At 38.5% G+C, this 24295-nt stretch overlaps 1 protein-coding gene and 1 long non-coding RNA gene across 4 annotated transcripts in view; one reads left to right on the plus strand and one right to left on the minus strand.

The window, feature by feature from the left end:
• The window catches only part of TGFBR1 (transforming growth factor beta receptor 1), a 79687-nt gene that overhangs the window by 49196 nt on the left and 6196 nt on the right, over positions 1-24295 (plus strand). For both annotated transcript variants that reach the window (XM_055427134.2, XM_055427135.2), the window contains exons 5-8: positions 5464-5631; positions 8345-8501; positions 19682-19806; positions 20785-20915. In XM_055427134.2, the coding sequence (XP_055283109.1) occupies positions 5464-5631; positions 8345-8501; positions 19682-19806; positions 20785-20915 (581 nt within the window). The remainder of the gene's footprint in view (positions 1-5463; positions 5632-8344; positions 8502-19681; positions 19807-20784; positions 20916-24295) is intronic.
• Positions 2728-24295, minus strand: part of LOC148777354 (uncharacterized) — an 80248-nt gene continuing 58680 nt past the window's right edge. The window contains exons 3-6 of one of the 2 annotated variants that reach the window (XR_016037857.1): positions 6282-6330; positions 5093-5245; positions 3923-4035; positions 2728-3003 (exon numbers count right to left, since the gene is read on the minus strand). This is a non-coding gene — a long non-coding RNA (uncharacterized LOC148777354). Of the gene's footprint in view, positions 3004-3721; positions 4036-5092; positions 5246-6281; positions 6331-24295 lie in introns of those variants that run through there. The other variant, XR_016037856.1, reaches the window with a different exon arrangement.

Genomic DNA, 24295 nt, shown 5'->3' on the forward strand with positions numbered 1-24295 from the left:
AAATAGTCATAACAGAGAAAAAAAATTCATAAGCTCTAGTTGCCCAGAGTTCTGAGATAGACTAGAGCTCAGATATGTTTCCTTTTAATCTCCTCCTGACCATTAGGACATTCTAGTATTTTCTAATGAGCTTATTTATAGGGAGAATAAAAATAACTTCTCAAGTGTATTCTGTGTTTAAATTTCTAGGGCTAAATAGATTAGTCTTAAGTAAACTCAGAGAAATGGTTCTCTAAAACCACCTACACCTTGGTAACCACATGGATGAACCCTTTCTTGCCTGTTGTACACAGGTGATTGAGGTCAGGGGTCAGATCAGATGCTGAAGCAAGTGAGGAAGCCATGTGAGCAGACAATCAGGATGAGAAGTGACTTCAGACTGTACTTAACTTTTTTGGCTTCAGTTATTATAGCAGTGCCCACAATCCCTACCTTTATAGCTTTTGTCAGAGACTTGTATTAAACTCAACTTTCATCATACTTGCTTTGAATCAAGTGTATTTCCCAGCATTACTATTTGTTTTTTTAGAAAAATGCTTTCATTCTTTTTTAAAGGCCATAACCGTAGTCATCTTTTTACTCTTCTTCCTTCCCATTTCTTCAACAATATTTATTTCTTCAAAATGTTTAATCTTAGTTGGTGTTCATGGGTGATTTTGATTTTTCTTGCTGTTTCTCTGTATTTTCAAGTTTATTTACAATGAACATTACTTGTTTTTTTAAACTTTTAATTATAGAAAATTTCTAGTATACAGAAAAGTAGAGACTAGGATAGTGGATTCCCATTACCCAGCTTCAAAAATTATCAGCTTATTGCAAATTATATTTGAGTTCTGATTCCATCTACTCTGCCCCCTTTGAATTATTTGAAGCTAATTGCAGTAATACATCTTTTCACTATGAATATTTTGGTTTGCATCTTTAGATTATAGGGAATCTTTTTTATGAAACATAGCCATACTACCATTGTCAATTTAAAAGATGCCATCAAATATCTAGTCAGTTTCATATTTCTGCAATTGTCTACTTATTGGTTATTCACTTTCGGATCCATTGCATTTGGTTGATATTTATCTTAAATCCTTTAAAAACAGTAGGGTTCCCCTTTGTCTTCTTTTTTTCCTTCTTGCAGTTTATTTGTTAAAGAAACTGGATTGTTTGTCCTATAGAGCTTATCATATTCTAGATTTGCTAACTGAATTTGTACAGTATCTCTGAACTTGCTCCTTGTATATTTGAAAACAGGTAGTTAAAATTAGAAACTGAATCTGATTATTTTATTGGTTTTCTGACTGAAAATACTATATACTTTCTACATATTATATTCTTTCTATTGCACCTCATCAGGAAGCATTTATATGTAATTATCTACTTTCTGTGACCTAGGGGTGATGATGGATGTAAGCAGCTGTTATCAATAGATACTACCAATTTGGTATTATTTAAAAACAAAACAAACGAAACCAGAACCAGTACTCATAGTCTGACCAAGTCCTTAGTTTTCATTTTCTTCTTAGACACCATTTTGCTTCTTCCCCAATGCTTTATTTTTTTTTTTTGAACAGAGGAAAATTTATGCGTCGAACCTGGACTGGTCACTTATGATAATATACATGCTACAATTCCATTCTCTCCAATCATTCCACCTTCACCCTCTCCCACAGAGTCCCAAAGACTGTTCTAAATGCCTATGTCTCTTTTGCAGTCTCTTATACAGGGTTCAGGTTACCATTTTTCTAAATTCCATATATATGCGTTAATATACGGTATTGATGTTCTTCTTTCTGGCTTACTTCACTCTGTATAATTGGCTCCAATTTCATCCACCTCATTAAAACTGATTCAAATGCATTCTTTTTGATGGCTGAGAAATACTCCATTGTGTATATGTACCAAAGCTTTCTTATCCATTCATCTGCAGATGGACATCTAGGTTGCTTCCATGTCCTGGCTATTATAAACAGTGCTGCAATGAACATTGGAGTACATGTGTCTCTTTCAATTCAATGCAAACTAGTACAGCCACTATGGAGAACAGTGTGGAGATTCCTCAGAAAACTGGAAATAGAACTGCCATATGATCCAGCGATCGCACTCCTGGGCATACACACCGAGGAAACCAGAACTGAAAGAAACCCAATGCTTTAAAACAGTCTTTATTATTAATATATTCTGTTACTATGGAAGGTTTTTTTAAATTTTTTTATTGAAGGATAACTGCTTTACAGAATTTTGTTTTCTGTCAAACCTCAACATGAATCAGTCACAGGTATACATATATCCCCTCCCTTTTGAACCTCCCTCCCCATCCCACCCCTCTAGATTGATATAGAGCCATTTGCTTTTCCTCAGCCATACAGCAAATTCCCATTGGCTATCTATTTTACATATGGTAATGTAAGTTTCCATGTTACTCTTTCCATACATCTCACCCTCTCCTTCCCTCTCCCCATGTCCATAAGTCTATTCTGTTTCTCAATTGTTGCCCTGCACATAAATTCAAAGTACCATTTTTTAGATTCTGTATATATGCGTTCAGTTCAGTTCAGTCGCTCAGTCATGTCCGACTCTTTGCGACCCCATGAATCACAGCATGCCAGGCCTCCCTGTCCATCACCAACTCCCGGAGTTCACTCAGACTCATGTCCATCGAGTCGGTGATGCCATCCAGCCATCTCATTCTCTGTCGTCCCCTTCTCCTCCTGCCCCCAATCCTTCCCAGCATCAGTCTCTTCCAGTGAGTCAACTCGTTGCATGAGGTGGCCAAAGTATTGGAGTTTCAGCTTTAGCATCAGTCCTTCCAATGAACACCCAGGATTGATCTCCTCACTTCACTCTGTATAATAGGTTCCAGGTTTATCCACCTCATCAGAACTGACTCATATGCATTCCTTTTTATGGCTGAGTAATATTCCATTGTGTATATGTACCACAACTTCTTTATCCATTCATCTTTCCATGGACATCTAGGTTGCTCCCATGTTCTAGCTATTGTAAATATTGCTGCAATGAACAGTGGGATAGATGCATCTTTTTCAATTTTGGTTTCCTCAGGTATATGCCTAGGAGTGGGATTGCTGGGTCATATGGTGGTTTTATTCCTAGTTTTTTAAGGAATCTCCATACCGTCTTTCATAGTGGCTGTATCATTTTACATTCCAACCAACAATGCAAGAGCGTTCCCTTTTCTCCACACCCTCTCCAGCATTTATTGTTTGTAGACTTTTTGATGATGGCCATTCTCACTGGTGTGAGGTGATAACCTCATTGTAGTTTTGATTTGCATTTCTCTAATAATGAGCGATGTTGAGCATCTTTTCACATTTGTTAGCCATCTGTATGTCTACTTTGGAGAAATGTCTGTTTAGGTCTTTTTCCCACTTTCTGATTGATTGGGTGAGTTTATTTCTTAATTGGTGCTTTTGTTTTCTGAAACTCTTCTTAACTCATATGAAGGCTCTAATTCTACAAATAGTAATTTCTCCCTCAAATAACTCACCCACATTTTTGGTTTCAAATTCAGTAGTTGCAGTGACTTTAAAAACTGCAATTTGAGGCTTTTACCAGGCCCAGCATGTTTTAGGCTTGTTCTAAGTTGTTAACATGCTGACTGACAAAAAACGCTCCTGCTACTGTGCCCTGAACTCTTCTCTTTTGCTCAAGCAGCAGCCAAGCTAGTGCTGTCACCTAGTGGTCACTGTGGGAATTGGCGACCCTGCTGGCTCTTCCCTACTCTTTCTTCTGTCAGGGGTCAATGGACTCTGCCTAGAATCTAGGCCTGCCCCTCCCCGCTACCTTCACCTCCAGCCCCCTATTCCCTTTTCCTTTGTTTTCCTCCTACTAATTTAGTTAATTCCAACTCAGACAACCCTTTATGTGGGCATAGCCTCTAGTATATCCTTCCACCTCTCTTGTCAATTACCTCAGAAAATCTCCCAGTCTTCCATCTTACTGTGTTCCGAATTTATTTCATGTATTTGTGAACCTTCCAGAATTCAGCTATGGTTAATCATGCAGATGTACTTAGTGATATATCTGTATCAAGAAAAAGGAAAGGTACAAGTTTGAACAAAATCAGTTTATAAAGTTTATGAACAAATTTATAAAGAACTAGTATCATGAATATCTAAATCCTTTTGAAAATACTCAGCAATCTCCACCAGAATCTTCTGAAAACATTTCATTCCTTAATTTATTCTAATCAGAGTTGCTCTCTTTCAAGTAACAACCTTCAAAATAAAGTGTCACTTTGAGTTTCTTTCATTTTACAACTAATAGGGAAGGAAATAGCACATTTTAGTTCTTGTGTGCCATGCTAAATGCTTTTTAAAAACCTATTATCCTATTTTTAAAATCTTCATAGTGGTCTTGAAAAGTTAACTTATTCTTGTAGTGTAAAAAAGGAAACAAAGGCTTACTGGTTAAGAAGTTTCTTAACCAGTCCAAGGTCACGTAGTCAGTAACAGCTAGGCCCTGAATTCCAACCCAGGTCAGAATGACTCCAAGTAAAGCATCTTTTACTGAAATGCCCTGCCTCCTAGTATTGTTGTAATACTGTTTTGCTATCATGATTTTGTGAAATATATGGTTCTTCAGCTACTTCTAGGTTAAATGGACTTCTGTGGACCAGGCTAGCCTAGAAGCCCAGCCAGAACCTTTACCATGGTTCCTGAGGGAAAATACATTTTCATTTCACGTATTGGTTTACAGTTAATTGAACTTTTGGAAAAAGGCACATTCCTAGCTGATGAGGTTTAAAACTACCTTGTGTAAAGTTAAATTCAGTCCCAGCCTTTTCCCCTCCTGACATTTTTAGTTCCTGTCCCAGCTTCCCCATGTGTCAGTGATATCACTGTTTTTATAATTTTCTAAGCTGGAAACCTTGGAATTGTAATAATCTTAATTTGGCTTCTTTTTGAACTGTAAATACAGTTTGTCATTAAAGCTTGCATTTCTCATTTAAGGTCATGTTCGGTTTGTCCCATAATATTCCATTCCCACTGTGGCTGTGCTAGGTTCCAGGTATTTCTCTTCTTCCTCCTCCCTTGTTGTTTCCCTCCCAGCTTCCAGGAACAATCACTGAGCACCTCACCTGGACCAGGCATTCTTCTGTGTATTAGAGTCCCATCCCTGGTACTGTTTGTGTGGACTCAAGATCACCATCTTTACACTATGATTCTTTGTCTCTTGAATGGACTAGTTGTCTTTGCCTCAATCTCAAGAATAGGGGACTTAATTTAAGGACCTAAAGGATATAAACATAAACATATAAGAAAACTGAAAATAAATGAAAATATATGAAGAAGAATAACAAGAAAATATGAAAGAAATCTATACAAATGTAAGGTACCAACGTGTTGCAGTTGTATGATTCAGGACTGAGAGTAAAAAGTTATAATGTTTGAATAGATAAATCATAAATGTTCTATAGCCTATCTGAAATACTGTTTTTCTGCTTGGCAGACAATGGCACATGGACTCAGCTCTGGTTGGTGTCAGATTATCATGAGCACGGATCTCTTTTTGATTATTTGAACAGATACACAGTTACTGTGGAAGGAATGATAAAACTTGCTCTGTCCACAGCAAGTGGACTTGCCCATCTTCACATGGAGATAGTTGGTACCCAAGGTAACTCAAAGCAGTCCTGTTATTTAAGCTTTAAATTCCAAGGGGTCTAATGTCTATTCAGAAAATTTTTGCAAGAAGTCAGCCGAAGTGGAAATGTTTAAAATGAGTTTTTATAGGAGAATATTTTAACTTTCTGTTGAAAATCTAACATAAAATTAGGAATCTAGGAATTTGACTAGAGATTCTCTAGTCATTATAACAATACTGATATTTTGGTAAGTTCTTAAAAGTAGTGTTTAGTCTTGTGATTTTTGAGGATCTTGATTTTGGAATTTATGTGTGAAATGTGAAAATGCTCTGTAAACATCCAACATGCTACATAAATGTTATCTGACCATCTGATAATTCTGTTTGATCCTAGGATAAGGAGATTGCATGAGTTAGTATTGTGCTATATAAGGTATCAGATGCCAGTGTAGTCTCTGCTGTAATGACTATCCACTTGCTACCTGATGTTTATCCACTTGCTAACCCCATTACCACCAGCTTTACTATATACGTCACACATGCTGTTTTACTAGTTCAGCCAGCCCCATCTTTGCAAAATCATTGTTGATTATAATAACTTCATTGAGTTATAATTCACATACTATGTCACATACAATAAACTGGAAAATTCTTAAAGAGATGGGAATACCAGACCACCTTACCTATCTCTCTAGAAACCTGTACGCAGGTCAAGAAGCAACAGAACTGGACCTGAAACAAAATAGACTTCAAAAACAACAGATTCAAAATTGGGAAAGGAGTACAGCAAGGCTGTATATTGTCACCCTGCTTATCTAATTTATCTGCAGAATACATCATGTGAAATACCAGGCTGGGTGAATCACAAGCTGGAATCAAGACTGCTAAAAGAAATATCAACAACCTCAGAATGATGGTAATGACAGAAAGTGAAGAGTAACTAAAGAGCCTCTTGATGAAGGTGAAAAAGGTGCCTTAGAAGTCAACATTGAAAAAAGGAAGATCATGGCATCCAGTTACATCACTTCATGACAAATAGAAAGGGGAAAAGTGAAAGCAGTGACAGATTTTCTTTTCTTAGGCTCCGAAATCACTGTGGACGGTGGACTGCAGCCGTGAAATTAAGACACTGCTCCTTGGAAGGAAAGCTATGACAGACCTAGATAGCATATTAAAAAGCAGAGACAACACTTTGCTGAAAGAGGTCTGTGTAGTCAAAGCTGTGGTTTTCCAGTAGTCATGCATGAATATAAGAGCTGGATCATAAAGAAGGCTGAACGCCAAAGAATTGATGGTTTCGATCTGTGGTGCTGGAGAAAACTCTTGAGAATCCCTAGGAATGCAAGGAGATGAAATCAGTTAGTCCTAAAAAGAAAACCCAGAAAAAATATTCATTGGAAGGACTGATGCTGAAACTCCAATATTTTGGCCACCTGGCGCAAAGAGCCAACTCATTGCAAAAGACCCTGATTCTGGGAAAAATTGAAGGCAAAAGGAAAAGGGGGTGGCAGAGGATGAGATGTTTAGATAGCATCACCAACTCAATGGACATGAGTTTGAGCAAACTCCAGGAGAGCCTGGCCTGCTCCAGTCCTTAGGGTTGCAAAGAGTCAGACATGACTTGGCGACTAAACAACAACAAATTGAGTTGTAATTCACATACTATACAGTTTACCCATTTGGTGTACAAATCAGTGGTTTTTAGTATAATCAGTTTTGTATAGTTATCACCACATTTTAAGAACATTTAAGAACAGTTTCATCACCTCAAAAGAACCCTATAGTTCTTAGCAGTCACTCCCCATTTCCCTCTAAACTCTCTAGCCCTAGGCAACCTCTAATTTATTTTTCATCTATTGTTCAGTCACTAAGTCGTGTCTGACTCTTTATGACCATCTATGGATTTGCTTACTCTGGACATAGCATATGGAATCATACAATATGTGTCTTTTATGACTAGCTGCTTTCTCTTAGTATAGTTTCAAGGTTTATCCATGTTGCAGCATTATCAGAAATTCATTCCCTTTTATGTCCAAGCAATATTTCATTATATGGCTTTACCACATTTTGGGTATCCATTCATCAGTGATGGACATTTGTTGTTTCCACTTTGGGCTATTATGAATAATGCTGCTGTGAACACTGATGTACAAGTTTTAGTGTGGATACGTTTCCATTATCTTGGGTATATGCCTGGAGGTAAAGTTACTGAATCAGACCATAACTAATGATTTGTGAAACTTGCCAGACTTTTTTTTTCTTCCAAAGGGCCTGTACTATTTTATTGTACATTCCCACCAGCAGCCTCTGAGGGTTCCAAGTTTTACACACTGTAATTAGTTTATAATAGCATTTTTTCTAGTAGTTAGTATTAAAGGCATTACACATTTAATGAATATATTCCAGTTGATTGGCAAAAGAGGTGATCTAGATTTTTGGTTCTTGGATTGGAATATTAGTACCTAGGAGTCCTATAAAAAAAGATTCATAGGGTATCAACAAACTAGTATCTTTAACCCCCTGGTTTTTGAGTGTTAGACATATTTTTTGAACATCATCTGTTTTCTTTGAAGTGTAATTTCATCAACTTTTTGTGCACTGATTCACAGAAGTTGGTTTAGTAAGGGCCAAGGTATTGCAGAGATGGGGTGAAATGCTTTTGACACTGGGATGGAAGGACCTAAAGGTGAGATTTGTGATTTGTATTACCCTTTAAGCAACCATGTTTAACTTTCTTTTTCTTTAGGAAAACCAGCCATAGCTCATAGGGATTTGAAATCAAAGAATATCTTGGTAAAGAAGAATGGAACTTGCTGTATTGCAGACTTAGGATTGGCAGTAAGGCATGATTCGGCCACAGATACAATTGACATTGCTCCAAACCACAGAGTGGGAACAAAAAGGTACACTTATCACAGAGTGAACAGTTATTTTTATGTTCTGAAGTTGACTTCTTTTCCTTCTCATTTCTAGATACGTAACTTTTCTGAAACTCAGCCTTGTACTTTATTAGATTGCTCACAGGGAGAAGATCTCATGGTCTTGCCTGCTCTGAAATCATGGTTAGCTAACTTACAAAGGTTACTGCTGATGAAAGGTAGCCTTTCCAGAAAATACTACCATTAGTTATGTTATCATAAGAGTAGTTAATATTTATGGGGTACCTACTGTGTACCAGTCATTTTAATGTGTCTCTTATGTATATTACATCATTTAATGTTCTCTTCAAATGTGCTGTAGTTAGCCCAACTGTTTTTATATTTTTATTTCCTGAAAACATAGCTTTCTCTCTTTAAACTTTCATATGTGCTATATCCTAGAGCAGCAGTCCCCACCCTTTTTGACACCTGGGACTCATTGTTTTGAAGATAATTTTTCCAAGGATGAGGGGTGGGGAGATGGTTTCAGGATGATTCAAGCCCATTATATTTATTGTGCACTTTATTTTTAATCTAATGCTGCCACTGATCTGACAGGAAGTACCACAGTTTGTGGGCCTGACCTCTGTCCTAGAGCATACTTTCCCCTCCTGTTTCCTTAACTTGTACTCAGTCTTCCTTTCTCAGAGGAATCTTTTTCTAGACTGTTAGATGTTCTTGTCAGGCACCCACATTGCATGCTAAATCTGAACCACTTAGCACATTATAACTGTTCACTTATCTGAATATTCCATTGGATCGTAAGCTGCTTGAGAGAAGCCTTGTATTCCCAGCATCCATCACAGTGCCTAGAACATAGTAGGTCCTCAATAAGTATTTATTGAATCTATGAGTACTCCCCTGGTAGCTCAGTCAGTGAACAATCTGCCTACTATGTGGGAGACCCAGGTTCAATTCTTGGGTCAGGAAGATCCTCTGGAGAAGGGAATGGCAACCCACTCCAGAATTCTTGCCTGGAAAATTCCACGGACAGAGGAGCCTGCTGGGCTACAGTCCATGGAGTTGCAAAGAGTCGGACACGACTGTGTGACTAACACACACACATGAGTACTCAAAGAACCTAAGCAGGTAAGTATCACTACCCTCAATTCACAGATGAGGAAACCACCTTGTGAAGGTAATGTGGCCAACCAACCTCATGGATGGTAATCTGAAGAGCTGAGATTTGAACCTGGGCTTTGCTTTGTGTATCACAGCATTTTGCCACTACATACCTTCAGACTGCTACTCTGGGCTTGAATAGAGCTGAGCTTTATTCTATCTCAGCTGTATTTATGGATTAAATGGGGACTCTCAGATTTCTTGACTCAGGGTTCCAGGCAGTGGTTGCTGCAGGTCTTTGTGAGTCCTAATCTGTAACCTTAGTAGGATTTTTGAAACCTCAGAACTGTGCAATATGGTATCAATAAGGACTGGCATTCATTTTTATCTATTATTTTGTTCCCTGGAGTATGTCCTTGCCTTTCCTTTTATCCTGTTTTATCACTGTTTTATGTATCCTGACATACATAGTCCCTGCATAGTACACAGCAAAGTAGGTGGTGTATAGTAGGACGCCTAGGATGTGGTCATTGGAAACAAAGATCATAAGGCAAATAGCATAAAATTGCTATTTCAGCTTTTCATGGGATTTGGAGTAAACCAGTAGAGATACTTATTTTTCTTGAGTCCAGTATGATCTCAGTTATGCATGGAGGCTCAGGCTTCAGAAATCAGACCTGGGGGGACGGGAGTGGGATGTGTAGAAACAGTTGAAGGGTTTAGAGTCTGATGTGACCGCATCTGAGGGTGTACACAGAGAAAGCCTGGGCTGCCTTAGAGGCCAGGCGCCATTGTGTGGGCCGTGTGTGAGGGGCGCTTTCCCCTGTGTTAGCTTTCAGGCAGCAGGACACCACCTCCAGGAACAATCATGAGCTACCACCACTGCCAGGAACACCAGGACCAGGTATCTGGATACCCTCTATCAGAGGGATAATGACAGTACATGCTGAGGAGAGGGGCGCCAGGCATCCACACTCAAGCAGCCCTTGCACCAAAAATACTAAACCCACACAAGGTACACAGGGGTGCTCCCACCTATAAATAGTCCTCAGAGACCATCATAGACAATTGTTTCTCCTAAATTCACAAGATGATGCTGTGAAAGTGCTACACTCAATATGTCAGCAAATTTGGAAAACTCAGCAGTGGCCACAGGACTGGAAAAGGTCAGTTTTCATTCCAATCCCAAAGAAAGGCAATGCTAAAGAATGCTCAAATTATGGCACAGTTGCACTCATCTCACGTGCTAGCAAAGTTATGCTCAAAATTCTCCAAGCCAGGTCTCAACAGTACATGAACCGTGAACTTCCAGATGTTCAAGTTGGATTTAGAAAAGGCAGAAGAACTAGAGATCAAATTACCAACATCCATTGGATCAATGAAAAAGCAAGAGAGTTCCAGAAAAACATCTACTTCTGCTTTATTGACTACGCCAAAGCCTTTGACTGTGTGGATCATGATAAACTGTGGAAAATCTTCAAGAGATGGGAATACCAGACCACCTGACCTGCCTCCTGAGAAATCTGTATGCAGGTCAAGAAGCAACAGAACTGGACATGGAACAACAGACTGGTTCCAAATCAGGAAAGGAGTACGTCAAGGCTGTATATTGTCACCCTGCTTTTATGCAGAGTACATCATGCGAAATGTCAGGCTGGATGAAGCACAAGCTGGAATCAAGATTTCCGGGAGAAATATCAATCACCCCAGATATGCAGATGACACCACCCTTATGGCAGAAAGTGAAGAAGAACTAAAAAGCCTCTTGATGAAAGTGAAAGAGGACAGTGAAAGAGCTGGCTAAAACTCAACATTCAGAAAACTAAGATCATGGCGTCTGGTCCCATCACTTCATGGCAAATAGATGGGAAAACAATGGAAACAGAGAGACTTTTTCTTGGGCTCCAAAATCGCTGCAGATGGTGACTGCAGCCATGAAATTAAGAAGCTTGCTCCTTGGAAGAAAAGTTATGACCAACCTAGACAGCAGACTAAAAAGCAGAGACATTACTTGGCCAACAAAGGTCTGTCTAGTCAAGGCTATGGTTTTTCCAGTAGTCACGTATGGATGTGAGTGTTGAACTATAAAGAAAGCTGAGCGCTGAAGAATTGATGCTTTTGAACTGTGGTGCTAGAGAAGACTCTTGAGAGTCCCTTGGACTGCAAGGAGATCCAACCAGTCCATCCTAAAGGAAACCAGTCCTGAATATTCATTGGAAGGACTGATGTTGAAGCGGAAACTCTAATACTTTGGCCACCTGATGGGAAGAACTGACTCACTAGAAGACCTTGATGCTGGGAAGGACTGAAGGTGGGAGGAGAGGGGACAACAGAAGATAAGATTGTTGGATGGCATCACCGACTCAATGGACGTGAGTTTGGGTAAACTCCAGGAGTTGGTGACGGACAGGGAGGCCTGGCATGCTGCAGTCCATGGGGTTGCAAAGAGTCAGACATGATGAGCAACTGAACTGAAACTCACAGAAGAGAAATGTAAGTAAAATGAAGCAGAGGAACCACTCCCAGTTGAAAGACCAAGAGAATTCCCTTGAAAGAACAATGGAACAGACCTCTTCAGTCTAGTAGGGACTGATTTCAAAAAGAAGACTGAAAATACTGAAGGAATTAAAAAAGGCTATCAACAGAGATACAGAGTACTGTGAAAAAGGAAATAGAAACTATAAACAGGAACCGAGAAAATTTAGAAAACTCACTTGCCAAGACAAAAACTGAAGTAAAAGCAATGAATAGCAGAATAAATAAGAAGAATGAATATCTGACCTGGAAGACAGAATATGAAAACTGCCCAATTAGGGCAGCAGACAGAAAGCCAAACGAAAAAATGGGACCTGTCGGGTAAGATAAAGTATGCCAATCTGCATAATAGGAATTCCAGAAGGAGAAGAAAGAGAAAAAAAGGTTGAAAATGAATTTGAAAAAATTATGACTGAAACCTTCCCATACCTAAAGAACGAAACACATATTCAAGTACAGGAAGCACTGAGGGTCCCAAACAAGGTGAACTCAAACAGGCCTACATCAAGACACGTTATATTTAACAAAAGTTAAAGAGGAAAATTCTAAAGGAAGCAAGACAAAAAGTTAATTACAGTGGATTACCCCATAAGATTATCAGCTGTTTCCACTACAGAAATGTTGCAGGCTAGAAGAAAATGGCAAGATATTTTCAAAGTCCTAAAATAGAAAAATTTGCAACCTAGGATCCTCTACCCAGCAAGGTGATTGTTTAGAAAGGATGAAGAATTTCTCAGAAAAGGAAAAAACAAAGTATACAGCAATACTAAACCTATCCTAAAGGAAATATTGAAAAGTCTTCTCTAAATAGAAAAGGAGTAATACTCTATAGGGGGAAAAAAAGGGAGGAAAAAAATCACAATTGGAAAGCAAATTACTGAAATAAGCCTGTACACAGATTAACAAAAAAATTTTCTGTGAAAGTGATAACCACAATGAACAGCTAAAGAATGAACATGAAGATATAAAAGTGGACATCTAAATCATAAAATATGGAGGAGGAAAGAAAATGTAGGTGATTTTTTCTTTCATTTTCTAGATATGTCTGAACCTTCCTATCTAAGGCAAGTAGATATAGGATGGGATTAACATATTTGAAAAATAGAGTAACCATCAATGAAAAACATACAATAGATTCACAGAAACCAAGAAGAAAATAAGTATGACACAAAAGAAAATTATCAAACCACTGAAGGAAAACAAATAGAAAGGGATAAAGAAGAAATATAAAATCAATGGGAAAACAAAGTTAAAATGGAAATAAATATGTATATATTTATTTAATAGTTACTTTAAATGTCAGTAGACTAAATACTCCAGTCAAAAAACAGAGGGGCAAATGTTTGCACAGCAAAGGAAACCATAAACAAAACCAAAAAGACAACCATCTAATGACAGAAAATATTTGCAAATGAAGTGACCAACAAGGGATTAGTCTCCCAAATTTACAAACAGCTCAATGGCAAGCCACTCCAGTACTATTGCCTAGAAAATCCCACGGATGGAGGAGCCTCGTGGGCTGTAGTCCATGGGGTCGCTAAGGGTCGGACATGACTGAGCGACTTCACTTTCACTTTTTACTTTCACACATTGGAGAAGGAAATGGCAACCCACTCCAGTGTTCTTGCCTGGAGAATCCCAGGGACGGGGGAGCCTGGTGGGCTTCCGTCCATGGGGTCATACAGAGTCAGACACGACTGAAGTGACTTAGCAGCAGCAGCAGCATGTGGCTCAATATTAAAAACAACATGGGCAGAAGATCTAAGTAGACATATCCTCAAAGAAGACATACAGATGGCCAAAAAAGCACATGAAAAGGTGCTCAGCATCACTAATTAGAGAAGCCCAAATCGAAACTACAAAGATGTATCATCTCAGACCTGTCAGAATGGCCATTATCATCATCATCATTAAAAAAAAAAATCTACGAGCAATAAATGCTAGAGAGGGTGTGGAGAAAAGGGAACTCTCCTACACTGTTGATGGAAATGAAAACTGGTACAGCCACTATGAAGAACAGTATGGAGGTTCTTTTAAAAAACTAAGAATGAAACTATCATATGATCTAGCAATCCCACTCTGAGGCATATTCTGGAAAAAACTATAATTTGAAAAGATGCATGCACCCCAGTGTTCACTGCAACACTATTTACAATAGACAAGACAGTCTAATGTCCAGATGAATGGATAAAGAAGATATGGTGTAGGTATACACACACAGAAATATTACTTACCCATTAGAAAAGAAAATGCCATATGTGGCAACACCAGTGGACCTAGAGATTATGATTATCATTCTAAGTAAAAGTAAATAAGAGAAAGACAAATAGCATATCACTTACATGTGCAATCTAAAAAAATGACACAAATGAACAAATTTATTTATTTATGAAACACATTCACAGGCTTAGAAAAAAAACTTAAAGGTTACTAAAGGGGAAGGGTGGAAAGGAGTGATAAAGTATGGGTTTGTGATTAACATCCACACAATGGGCTTCCCTGGTAGCTCAGCTGGTAAAGAATCTGCCTACAATGCAGGAGACCCCAGTTCAATTCCTGGATCAGGAAGATCCCCTGGAGAAGGATAGACTACCTACTCCAGCATTCTTGGGCTTCCCTGGTGGCTCAGACGTAATGCAATGCTCCTGCCTGCAATGCAGGAGACCTGGGTTTAATCCCTGGGGTGGGAAGATCCCCTGGAGGAGAGCCTGGCAACCCACTCCAGTATTCCTGCCTGGAGAATCCCCATGGACAGAGGAGCCTGCACACTACAGTCCATGGCGTCACAAAGAGTCAGACACATAGGACAGCCCATACACACTATATATAAAATAGATAACTCAACAAGAACCTACTATATAGTATAGGAAACAAACTCAACTCAGTACTTTGTGATAACCTATGTGGGTAAACAATAGATACATGTATATGTGTGTGTGTGTAAATGAATCACTTTGCTGTACACCTAAAACTAACACATAAATCAGCTATCCCCAAATATAAAAAATGAGAATAAAGATAAACTCTCAGAGAGTAGATTGCTCAATGTTCTGTGGTAAACCTTAATGGAAAAGAATGAATAACTGAATTACTTTGCTATACAATATGTGTATCAACAATACTTCAATAAGTTTTTTAAAATAGAAAAATAAAGACAGGGTGGCAGATTTATTGTTTTAATTCAGAGCCTACAACATGCTGCCTTATAAGACCCACTTTAGGGCAGAGGACACACACAGATCAAAAGTGATGGGATGGAAAAATATTTCATGTAAACAGAAATGAGAAGAAAAATGGGGAATCACGCATGTCAGACAACACAGACTTTCAAACAAATACCATAAAGATAGATAAGGGCACTTATATTGAAAAAAGGATCAATTTAGGAAGAGGATCTTATACTCATCAGCATATACACACCTAATGTAGGAGTATACATAAAACAGATACCAACAAACATAAAGGGAGAAATTGATGGGGAATAAAGAGTAGGAGATTTGAACACCCCACTCACGTCAGTGGATAAATCTAGACAGAAAACCAGTAAAGCAAGAGAGATCCTAAACAACACAATAGAATTATGGTAAATTGATATTTTCTGGACATTAAAAAATGAAACATTCTTTTCGACTGGACCTGGAACATTCTCTAGGATTGATTACCTTCTCAGCTATAAAACAAGCCTCAACAAATTTAAGAGTGTAGAAGTTATCTCACACATTTTTCGTGACCACAACAGCATTAAACTAGCAACCACAGAAAAAGAAATGAGGGGAGAAAATAAGTTACACAGAGACTCAACAACATACTGCTGCTGCTGCTGCTGCTAAGTCACTTCAGTCGTGTCCGACTCTGTGTGACCCCATAGACGGAAGCCCACCAGGCTCCCCCGTCCCTGGGATTCTCCAGGCAAGAACACTGGAGTGGGTTGCCATTTCCTTCTCCAATGTGTGAAAGTGGAAAGTGAAAAGTGAAAGTGAAGTCGCTCAGTCGTGTCCGACCCTTAGTGACCCCACGGACTGCAGCCTACCAGGCTGAAAAAACCAGTGGGTCAGTGATGAAATCAAAGAGGAAATTTAAAAATACCTTGAGACAAATGACAGTAAAAACAACCATACAAAACCTATGGAATGGGACTTCCTTGGTGATTCAGTGGCTAAGACTCCAAGCACCCAATTCAGAAGCCCAGGTTCAATCTGTGAACTAGACCCCATGTGCAGCAGCTGAGACCTGGCACAGGTATTTTCAAAAAAGAAACCAATGGGATGCAGCAAAAGCAGTTCTTAGAGGGAGGTTCACAGCGATACAGACCTTGCTCAAAAAAACATGAAATATATCAAATAAACAACCTAGCCTACCACTAAAAAGAATTAGAGAACAAACAAAATCTCAAGTCAACAGAAGGAAGGAAAAAATAAAGATCAGAGAGGAAATAAATAAGAGATTTTTGGAAGAAAAAAACTACAACCAAGACCTGGTTCTTTGAAAGAATAAACAAAATGGACAAATCTTTGGCCAGGCTCACCAAGAAGAAACGAGAGAGAACCCAAATAAATGAAAAAGGAGACATAACAACTGATACTGCAGAAATACAAAATACCATAAAGGAATACTATGAACAATTATATGACGACAAATTTGACAACGTAGAAGGGGACAACAGGACGAGATGATTGGATGGCATCACCAACTCCATGGACATGAATTTGAGTAAACTCTGGGAGTTGGGTGACTGACAGGGAGGCTTGGAGTGCTGCAGTCCATGGGGTTGCAAAGAGTCAGACACAACTGAGTGACTGAACTGAAGAAACATACAAGTTTTTAGAAACATACAGTCCACCAAAAAAATTAATCAAGGAAAAACACATAATTTGACCAGACTGATTACTAGAGGTGAAATATAATCTGTAATTTAAAAACTTCCAACAAACTAAAGTCCGGGACCAGATGGCTTCGTTGGGTGAGTTCCATGAGACATACAAAATAATTTATATCAGTGCTTCCAAAAAACTGGGAACACTGCCAAAGGCATTCTATAATGTCACCATCGCTCTGATACCAAAACTAGACAAAGAACCACCAAAAAAGATATATACAGGACAATATAGCTGATGAATGTAGATGCAAAAATTCTTAAATAGCAGACTGAATCCAGCAGCACACAAAAAGTGTCATAGACCACAGCCAAGTGGGATTCATTGCAAGTTCACAAGCATGGTTCAACGTATACAAATCAGTGTGATACACCTCATAAAAGACAAAAAATACGATTATCTCAATGGATGCAGAAAAAGCATTTGACAAAATTCAACATCCATTCATTGCAAAAACTCTTTACCAAAAAAGTGGGTATTGAGGGAACATAATAAAAGCTCTTTATGACAAACGCACAGCCAGTATAATACTCAAAGGTGAAAAGCTGAAAGCCCTACTGCTAAAATCTAGAACAAGACAAGGATGCCCACTCTCACCTCTTCTAGTAAACACTGTAGTATTGGAAGTTGTGGCCACACCAGTCAGATCAGAAAAAGATATAAAAGGTATCCAAATTGGAAGGAAAAATTTAAATTGTCATTATATGTAGATGACATGATTCTGTGTGCATATATATATACACACACACACACACACAGAAAACCCTAAAGACTTCACACAAAAATTACTAGAGGTGATAAATTAATTCAGCAAGGTAGCAGGATTCAAAAGAAACAAGAGGATTCAAAGAAATGGAATGATATCTCATGTCTTGGATTGGAAGAATTAATATTGTTAAAATGGCCATACTGCCCAAGGCAATCTACAGATTTAATGTGATCCCTATCAATTTACCCATGATATTTGTCACAGAACTAGAACAAATAACCCTAAAGTTTATAAGGAATCATAAGACCCAGAATTGCCAAAGCCATCCCAAAGAAAAAGGGCAAAACAGGAACCATAACCCTCCCAGAATTCAAACAATATTACAAGATACAGTAATCAAAACAGCGTGGTACTGGCACAGAAACATTCATATGGATCAATGAAACAGAGAGCCCAGAGATAAACCCATTCCCCTAAGGCCTCTTCGACAAAGGAGGCAAGAATATACAATGGGAAAAAGACAGTCTGTTCAGCAAGTGGTGTTAGCAAAGTTGGACAGCCACATGCAAATTGATGCGGTTAGAACATACCCCCTCACCATACATAAAAATAAAATGGCTTAAAGACTTAAACATAAGACATCAAAAACTCCTTGAAGAGAGCATAGGCAAAACGTTCTGACATAAATCATACCAGTGTCTTCTTAAGTCAGTCTCCCAAGGCAGTAGAAGTAAAGAAACAAATGGGACCTAATCAAACTTACAAGCTTTCAGCACAGGAAAGGAAACCATTAAAAAAAGGAAAAGACAACCTATAGAATTGGAAAAAATATTGACATTGGAAGAAATACAAGGGCTTAATTTCCAGAATATGTAAACAGCTCATAGAACTCAACAACAAAAAAACAAGCAACTTAATAAAAAAAAGGACAAGAGACCTAAATTGGCATTTCTCCAAAGAAGAAATACAAATGGCCAATATGCACATGAAAAGATACTCAGTATCATTAATTGTTAGAGAAATGCAAATAAAAACTGCAGTGAGGTACTGCAGTGAGTGGCCGGTCAGAATGGCCATCTTTAAAAGCTACAAATAACAAATGCTGGAGAGGATATGGAGAAAAGGGAACTCTTACACTGTTGGTATGAATGTAAGTTGGTACAACCACTATAAAAAACAGTGGAAAAAGAAAAACAGCATTACCATATGGTCCAGCAGTCCCCCTTCTGGCTATATATCCAGGAAAAACTCTAATCCAAAAAGATACATGTACCCCCTGTGTTCATAGCAGCACTATTTCACAATAATCAAGACATGGAAACAACCTAAATGTCCATTGACAGATGAGTTGATAAAATGTGGTCCATATATCCAATGGAATACAACTCAGCCATAAAGAGAATGGAATAGTGCCATTTGCTGCAACATGGATGCAACTAGAGATTATCATAATAAGTGAAGTCAGTCAGAAAGAGACAAATATCATGCTATTACTTAATGTGTGGAATCTAAAATATGACACAAATGATCCTATCTGCAAAATAGATTGAGGGACATATAGACTTGTGGTTGCTGGAGGGGAGAGTGTTGGGAGAGGGATGGATTGGGAAGCTGGAGTTAGTAGATGTAAGCTATTACATACAAAATGGATAAACAACAACATCTACTGTACAGAACAGAGAACTATATTCAGTATCTATGTAAACAATAATGGAAAATAGTATTTTAAAAATAATGTATATATACATATAACTGAATCACTTTGCTCTACAGCAGAAATTAACAATATTATAAGTCAACTATACTTCAATAAATTTTTTTTTAATTTAAAAAGCAGTAGAATCATAGTGAAAGGAGGAAAGGTCAAAGTTAATATTGCTCCTCACCCCCCTGATCTCCCTGCCCAGGAATAAAAGAAAGATGATGAAACAGTTTAAAAAGTAATGTTACTATTGCATAAAATGAAGTGCTGACTTCTTTTTTAGGTACATGGCCCCTGAAGTTCTAGATGATTCCATAAATATGAAACACTTCGAATCCTTCAAACGTGCTGACATCTATGCAATGGGACTAGTATTCTGGGAAGTAGCTCGACGATGTTCCATCGGTGGTAAATTTCTCTCCCTTTCCCCAATATTTTGTCACAAACAAAAGTTGTTTAAGAATTGTCTTTATTGAATGAAATTGTTTACCCAGTGATCAACAAGAGTGCCAGAGAGATGACACAACATGCTTTATCCTTGTGCATGGCTTTATCCTAATACACAGCTTTATTCATGTGGTCTTTTTCTAGTTCCACTTGAATTTAGGGAAGCAATAGAAACCAACCCCTTGTTATCTTGCAGTATAGATATTTAGAATGAATGACTGCTTGTGAGGCCACCCAGGAAGCTATTTCTAGCACGTACCGGAGTCAAACTGATTTTTTTACCCCCGAGATTGTAGTGATTTTCTCCATCTTGATAGTGGAAATTACATATACAAAATGCAAATACACTGTCACTGCATGTACTTTTTAAAGTACATTTGTGTTAGATTGAGCACTTTCAATGTTGAGAAACAGTCTTATCCTTGAGAACCCAGGCTCACTTGAGACTAGTGCCTCAGGTTTTTGAGGCAGTGAGGGGTGGAGTAGCAAATAGGACAGGTTATTAACAGACACAAGTAGATGAAGGGACTTGCACCTCAGGCTTGCCATGTAGGATTCACACCTTAGTGAGAGTGTGCATCCCTTTACCAGCTGAGGCTGTGCACTTGCCAAATAAAGGCTTTCATTTTACATTAGGGCTGTAGGAGAAAATGTCAATCTGGTCATCACAACTCATAGTTAACCATTATTAAAATAGCTTTTGCTGATTGTTATTGCAGAATTTAGTTTCAAAGTGTGGGCTCAGTACTGACTCAAGGAGGTGGATTGTTGATGCAAACATGGATAAGAGAGAGCAGGCTGTTCCACTTACCTGTTTTAGTAATGGGACACTGTAACAGGATTTCCAGCTATTCCTTTTCTGTCTGGTCAAAGTTTGTTCTGACATTATCTAAGTAAACCTTTCAAAATAGGTTTTTTAAAAATTCTTTACCAATGTAGGAATTCATGAAGATTACCAGCTGCCTTATTATGATCTTGTACCTTCTGATCCATCAGTTGAAGAAATGAGAAAAGTTGTTTGTGAACAGAAGTTAAGGCCAAATATTCCAAACAGATGGCAGAGCTGTGAAGTGAGTATTTATTTTGGATACTATACAGTTTTCTAAACTGCTTCTGGTTAGTATGTGGAAATTTGCTACTTTTCTTTAAGGAAAACAGAAGTAAGAATTCCCATTCCTTTATTTTTCATAGCTAATTAAATCAATGAGTAAAAACAGAGTAATTTGTTTTTTATGTTCAAGTACATTGCAAAGGCGATGGGACATTTTCAGTGGCCATCAGTTTATTAGAACAGTGTTTTTAGATCTGTCAGTGAAACAAGGCTCCTGCATTTTAAATTAAAGCTTCCTGGTTTTCCCTGGTGGCTCAGTGCTCAAGAATCTGCCTGTCATTGCAGTTAACATGGGTTCAATCCCTCATCTGGGAAGACGCCCACAGGCCACAGAGCAACTAAACTCATGTACCACAACTTATTGAGCTCTAGAGCCCGGGGGCTGAAACTTACTGAAGCCCACACGCCCTAAGAGCCTGTGGCTTTGCAACAAGAGAAGCCACCACAATAAGAAGTCCAAGTACCACCACTAGAAAGTAGCCCTTGCTCGCCACAACTAGAGAAAAGCCAAGCGCAGCAATGGAGACCCAGCACAGTTTTAACTAGGGCAGCCCAGAACAGTGGGCTGTGTACTGGCTGGAATCAGGAGGCCTATATTCTAGATCAACCTGGCTACCATATATTTCAGAGTCTGACTTCAGGCAAAGCACTTCAGTTCTTGGGACCTTAATATGCCTTTTTGCAAAATAAGGGATTTGGATGATTGTGAAGATGGTTACATTTTATTCATTTCACTGTTCATTTGACTATTCACCAGGAATTTGTGGAAACTGATTTTCAGCAGTATCTGAGCTTTTCAACCCCAGTTCTTTACAAAAAGTTTTAGAAATATTTTTGTACTTATACTTTTAAAGTATTTATAAAAAAATTTTATTTAATTTATCCTTAATTGCTAAACTTTTACTAACAGAACTAGAAGATATTAAGAATACATAGAAAAAATGTACAGAAAAGGTCTTAATGACCCAGATAACCAGGATGGTGTGATCGCTCACCTAGAGCCAGACATCCTGGTGTGTGAAGTCAAGCGGACCTTAAGAAGCATTACTACAAACAAAGCTAGTGGAGGTGATGGAATTCCAGCTATTTCAAATCCTAAAAGACGATGTTGTTCAAGTGCTGTACTCAGTATGCCAGCAAATTTAGAAAACTCAGCAGTGGCCACAGGACTGGAAAAGGTCAGTTTTCATTCCAATCCCAAAGAAGGGCAATGCCAAAGAATGTTCAAACTACCACACAGTTGCATTTTCACATACTAGTAAGGTAATGCTCAAAATCCTTCAAGCTAGGCTTCAACAGTACGTGAAATGAGAACTTCCAAATGTACAAGTTGGATATAGAAAAGGCAGAGGAACCAGAGATCAAACTGCCAACATCTGTTGGATCATAGAAAAAGCAAGGGAATTCCAAAAAAAACTTCTGCTTCATTTACTACAGTAAAGCCTTTGACTATGTGGATCACAACAAACTGGAAAATTCTGAAAGAGATAGGAATACCACCTTACCTGCCTCCTGAGAAACCTGTATGCAGTCAGGAAACAATACTTAGAACCAGACATGGAAACAGTGAACTGGTTTGAAATTGGGAAAGGAGTATTGTCAAGACTGTATACAGTCACCTTGCTTATTTAGCTTATATGCAGAGTACATTATGCGAAATGCTGGGCTGGATGAACCTCAAACTGGAATCAAGATTGCCAGGAGAAATATCAATAACCTCAGATATGCAGATGACATCACCCTAATGACAGAAAGTGAAGAGGAACTAAAGACCTCTTCATGAAGGTGAAAGAGGAGAGTGAAAAAGCTGGCTTAAAACTCAACATACAGAAAACTAAAATCATGCATCCAGTATCATCACTTCATGGCAAATAGGTGAGGAAAAAATGGAACAGTGAAAGACTATTTTCTTGGGCTCAAAAATCACTGTGAACGGTGACTGCAGTCATGAAATTAAAAAAGATACTTGCTCCTTGGAAGAAAAGCTATGACAAACCTAGACAACATATTAAAAACAGATATCACTTTGCCAACAGAGGTCTGTGTAGTCAAAACTATGGTTTTTCCAGTAGTCATGTATGGATGTGAGAGTTGGACCATAGAAGCCTGAGTGCCAAAGAATTTATGGTTTCAAACTGTGGTGCTGAAGAAGACTCTTGAGAGTCCCTTGGACAACCAGGAGATCAAACCAAGTCAATCCTAAAGGAAATCAACCTTGAATTTTCATTGGAAGGGCTGGTGCTGAAGCTCCAATACTTTGGCCACTGGATGTGAAGAGCTCACTCACTGGAAAAGACCCTGATTCTGGGAAAGACTGAGGGCAGGAGGAGAAGCAGGTGACAGAGGATGAGATGGTTGGATGGCATCATTGACTCAATGGACATGAATTTGAGCAAACTCTGGGAGACAGTGAAGGACAGGGAAGCTTGGCGTGCTGCATTCCATGGAGTCAGAAAGTTGGACACAACTGAGTTAACAACAACCATTATGATGATACTATTATAATATTGGTAAAACAAAGCATCTCCCTTTAGAGTTTTGTAGTTTAGGAAGAATAAAAAGCTGTTCACTTAAGAAGTTTATTTTACATCTTAAATTAATGTAGACTTCATAGATACCTGTGAGATCAAGAGAGTTCCTTGGCTACCTCCAATGAAATCAAGTATGCAGGCCCAGACAAAATATATTGTGTGCTCACAGAACCTGCAGGTTTAACAAACAAAATTGGGCTAGATTTTGTCTTTGAAAAATGTCATCTTGATACTACAAACTGGAATTATTCATGTACTCATTCAATAAGCAAATTAGAGCAAATTAATATTAAACAGATGACTGTTTAAGCATGAAGGAAAGTTGGTAGTTAACGTTAAAAAACACATGCAAGTTGCAATTACTGTCGCAGCGTGTTGAATTAATGCCATCACTGTCATTTTAGGGTTTTTCTCTGTTTGGCTAGTTTTGTATCACTAACTTAATCTTTCCCTTTTCTTGGGTTTTACAAATCTCCCCTCAGTAGCTGAAACACATCGAGAATTTGAAACTGATAGGATACCTACGGAAGTGTTTTTCAGAGCCCTCTGACCTTTTCCAGTCTGAAAAGCTGGCTCTAGGCCAGCTTTCATCTTGGGATATCCCTCACCTTTCACCTGTGATCTCTCTTGCCTCTTTTGTGGTGACTGCCTTTCTGAACCCCATGTCTTCACGTTTCTTGGTTTGCTCATTATCCCCCTCTTCCATCTCTTTGCTCAGATGTTACCTTGTCAGTGACATGTTACCTGTCGATCTATTTAAAATAGCACTTTTTTCCCCTGGCATATTTTATCTCCTTCCCTAAATGCT

The sequence above is a fragment of the Moschus berezovskii genome, chromosome 7 (genome assembly GCF_049115385.1).
Source record: "Moschus berezovskii isolate FMDL1 chromosome 7, NW_MosBer_1.0, whole genome shotgun sequence".
In the NCBI taxonomy this organism is placed as follows: Eukaryota; Metazoa; Chordata; class Mammalia; order Artiodactyla; family Moschidae; genus Moschus; species Moschus berezovskii.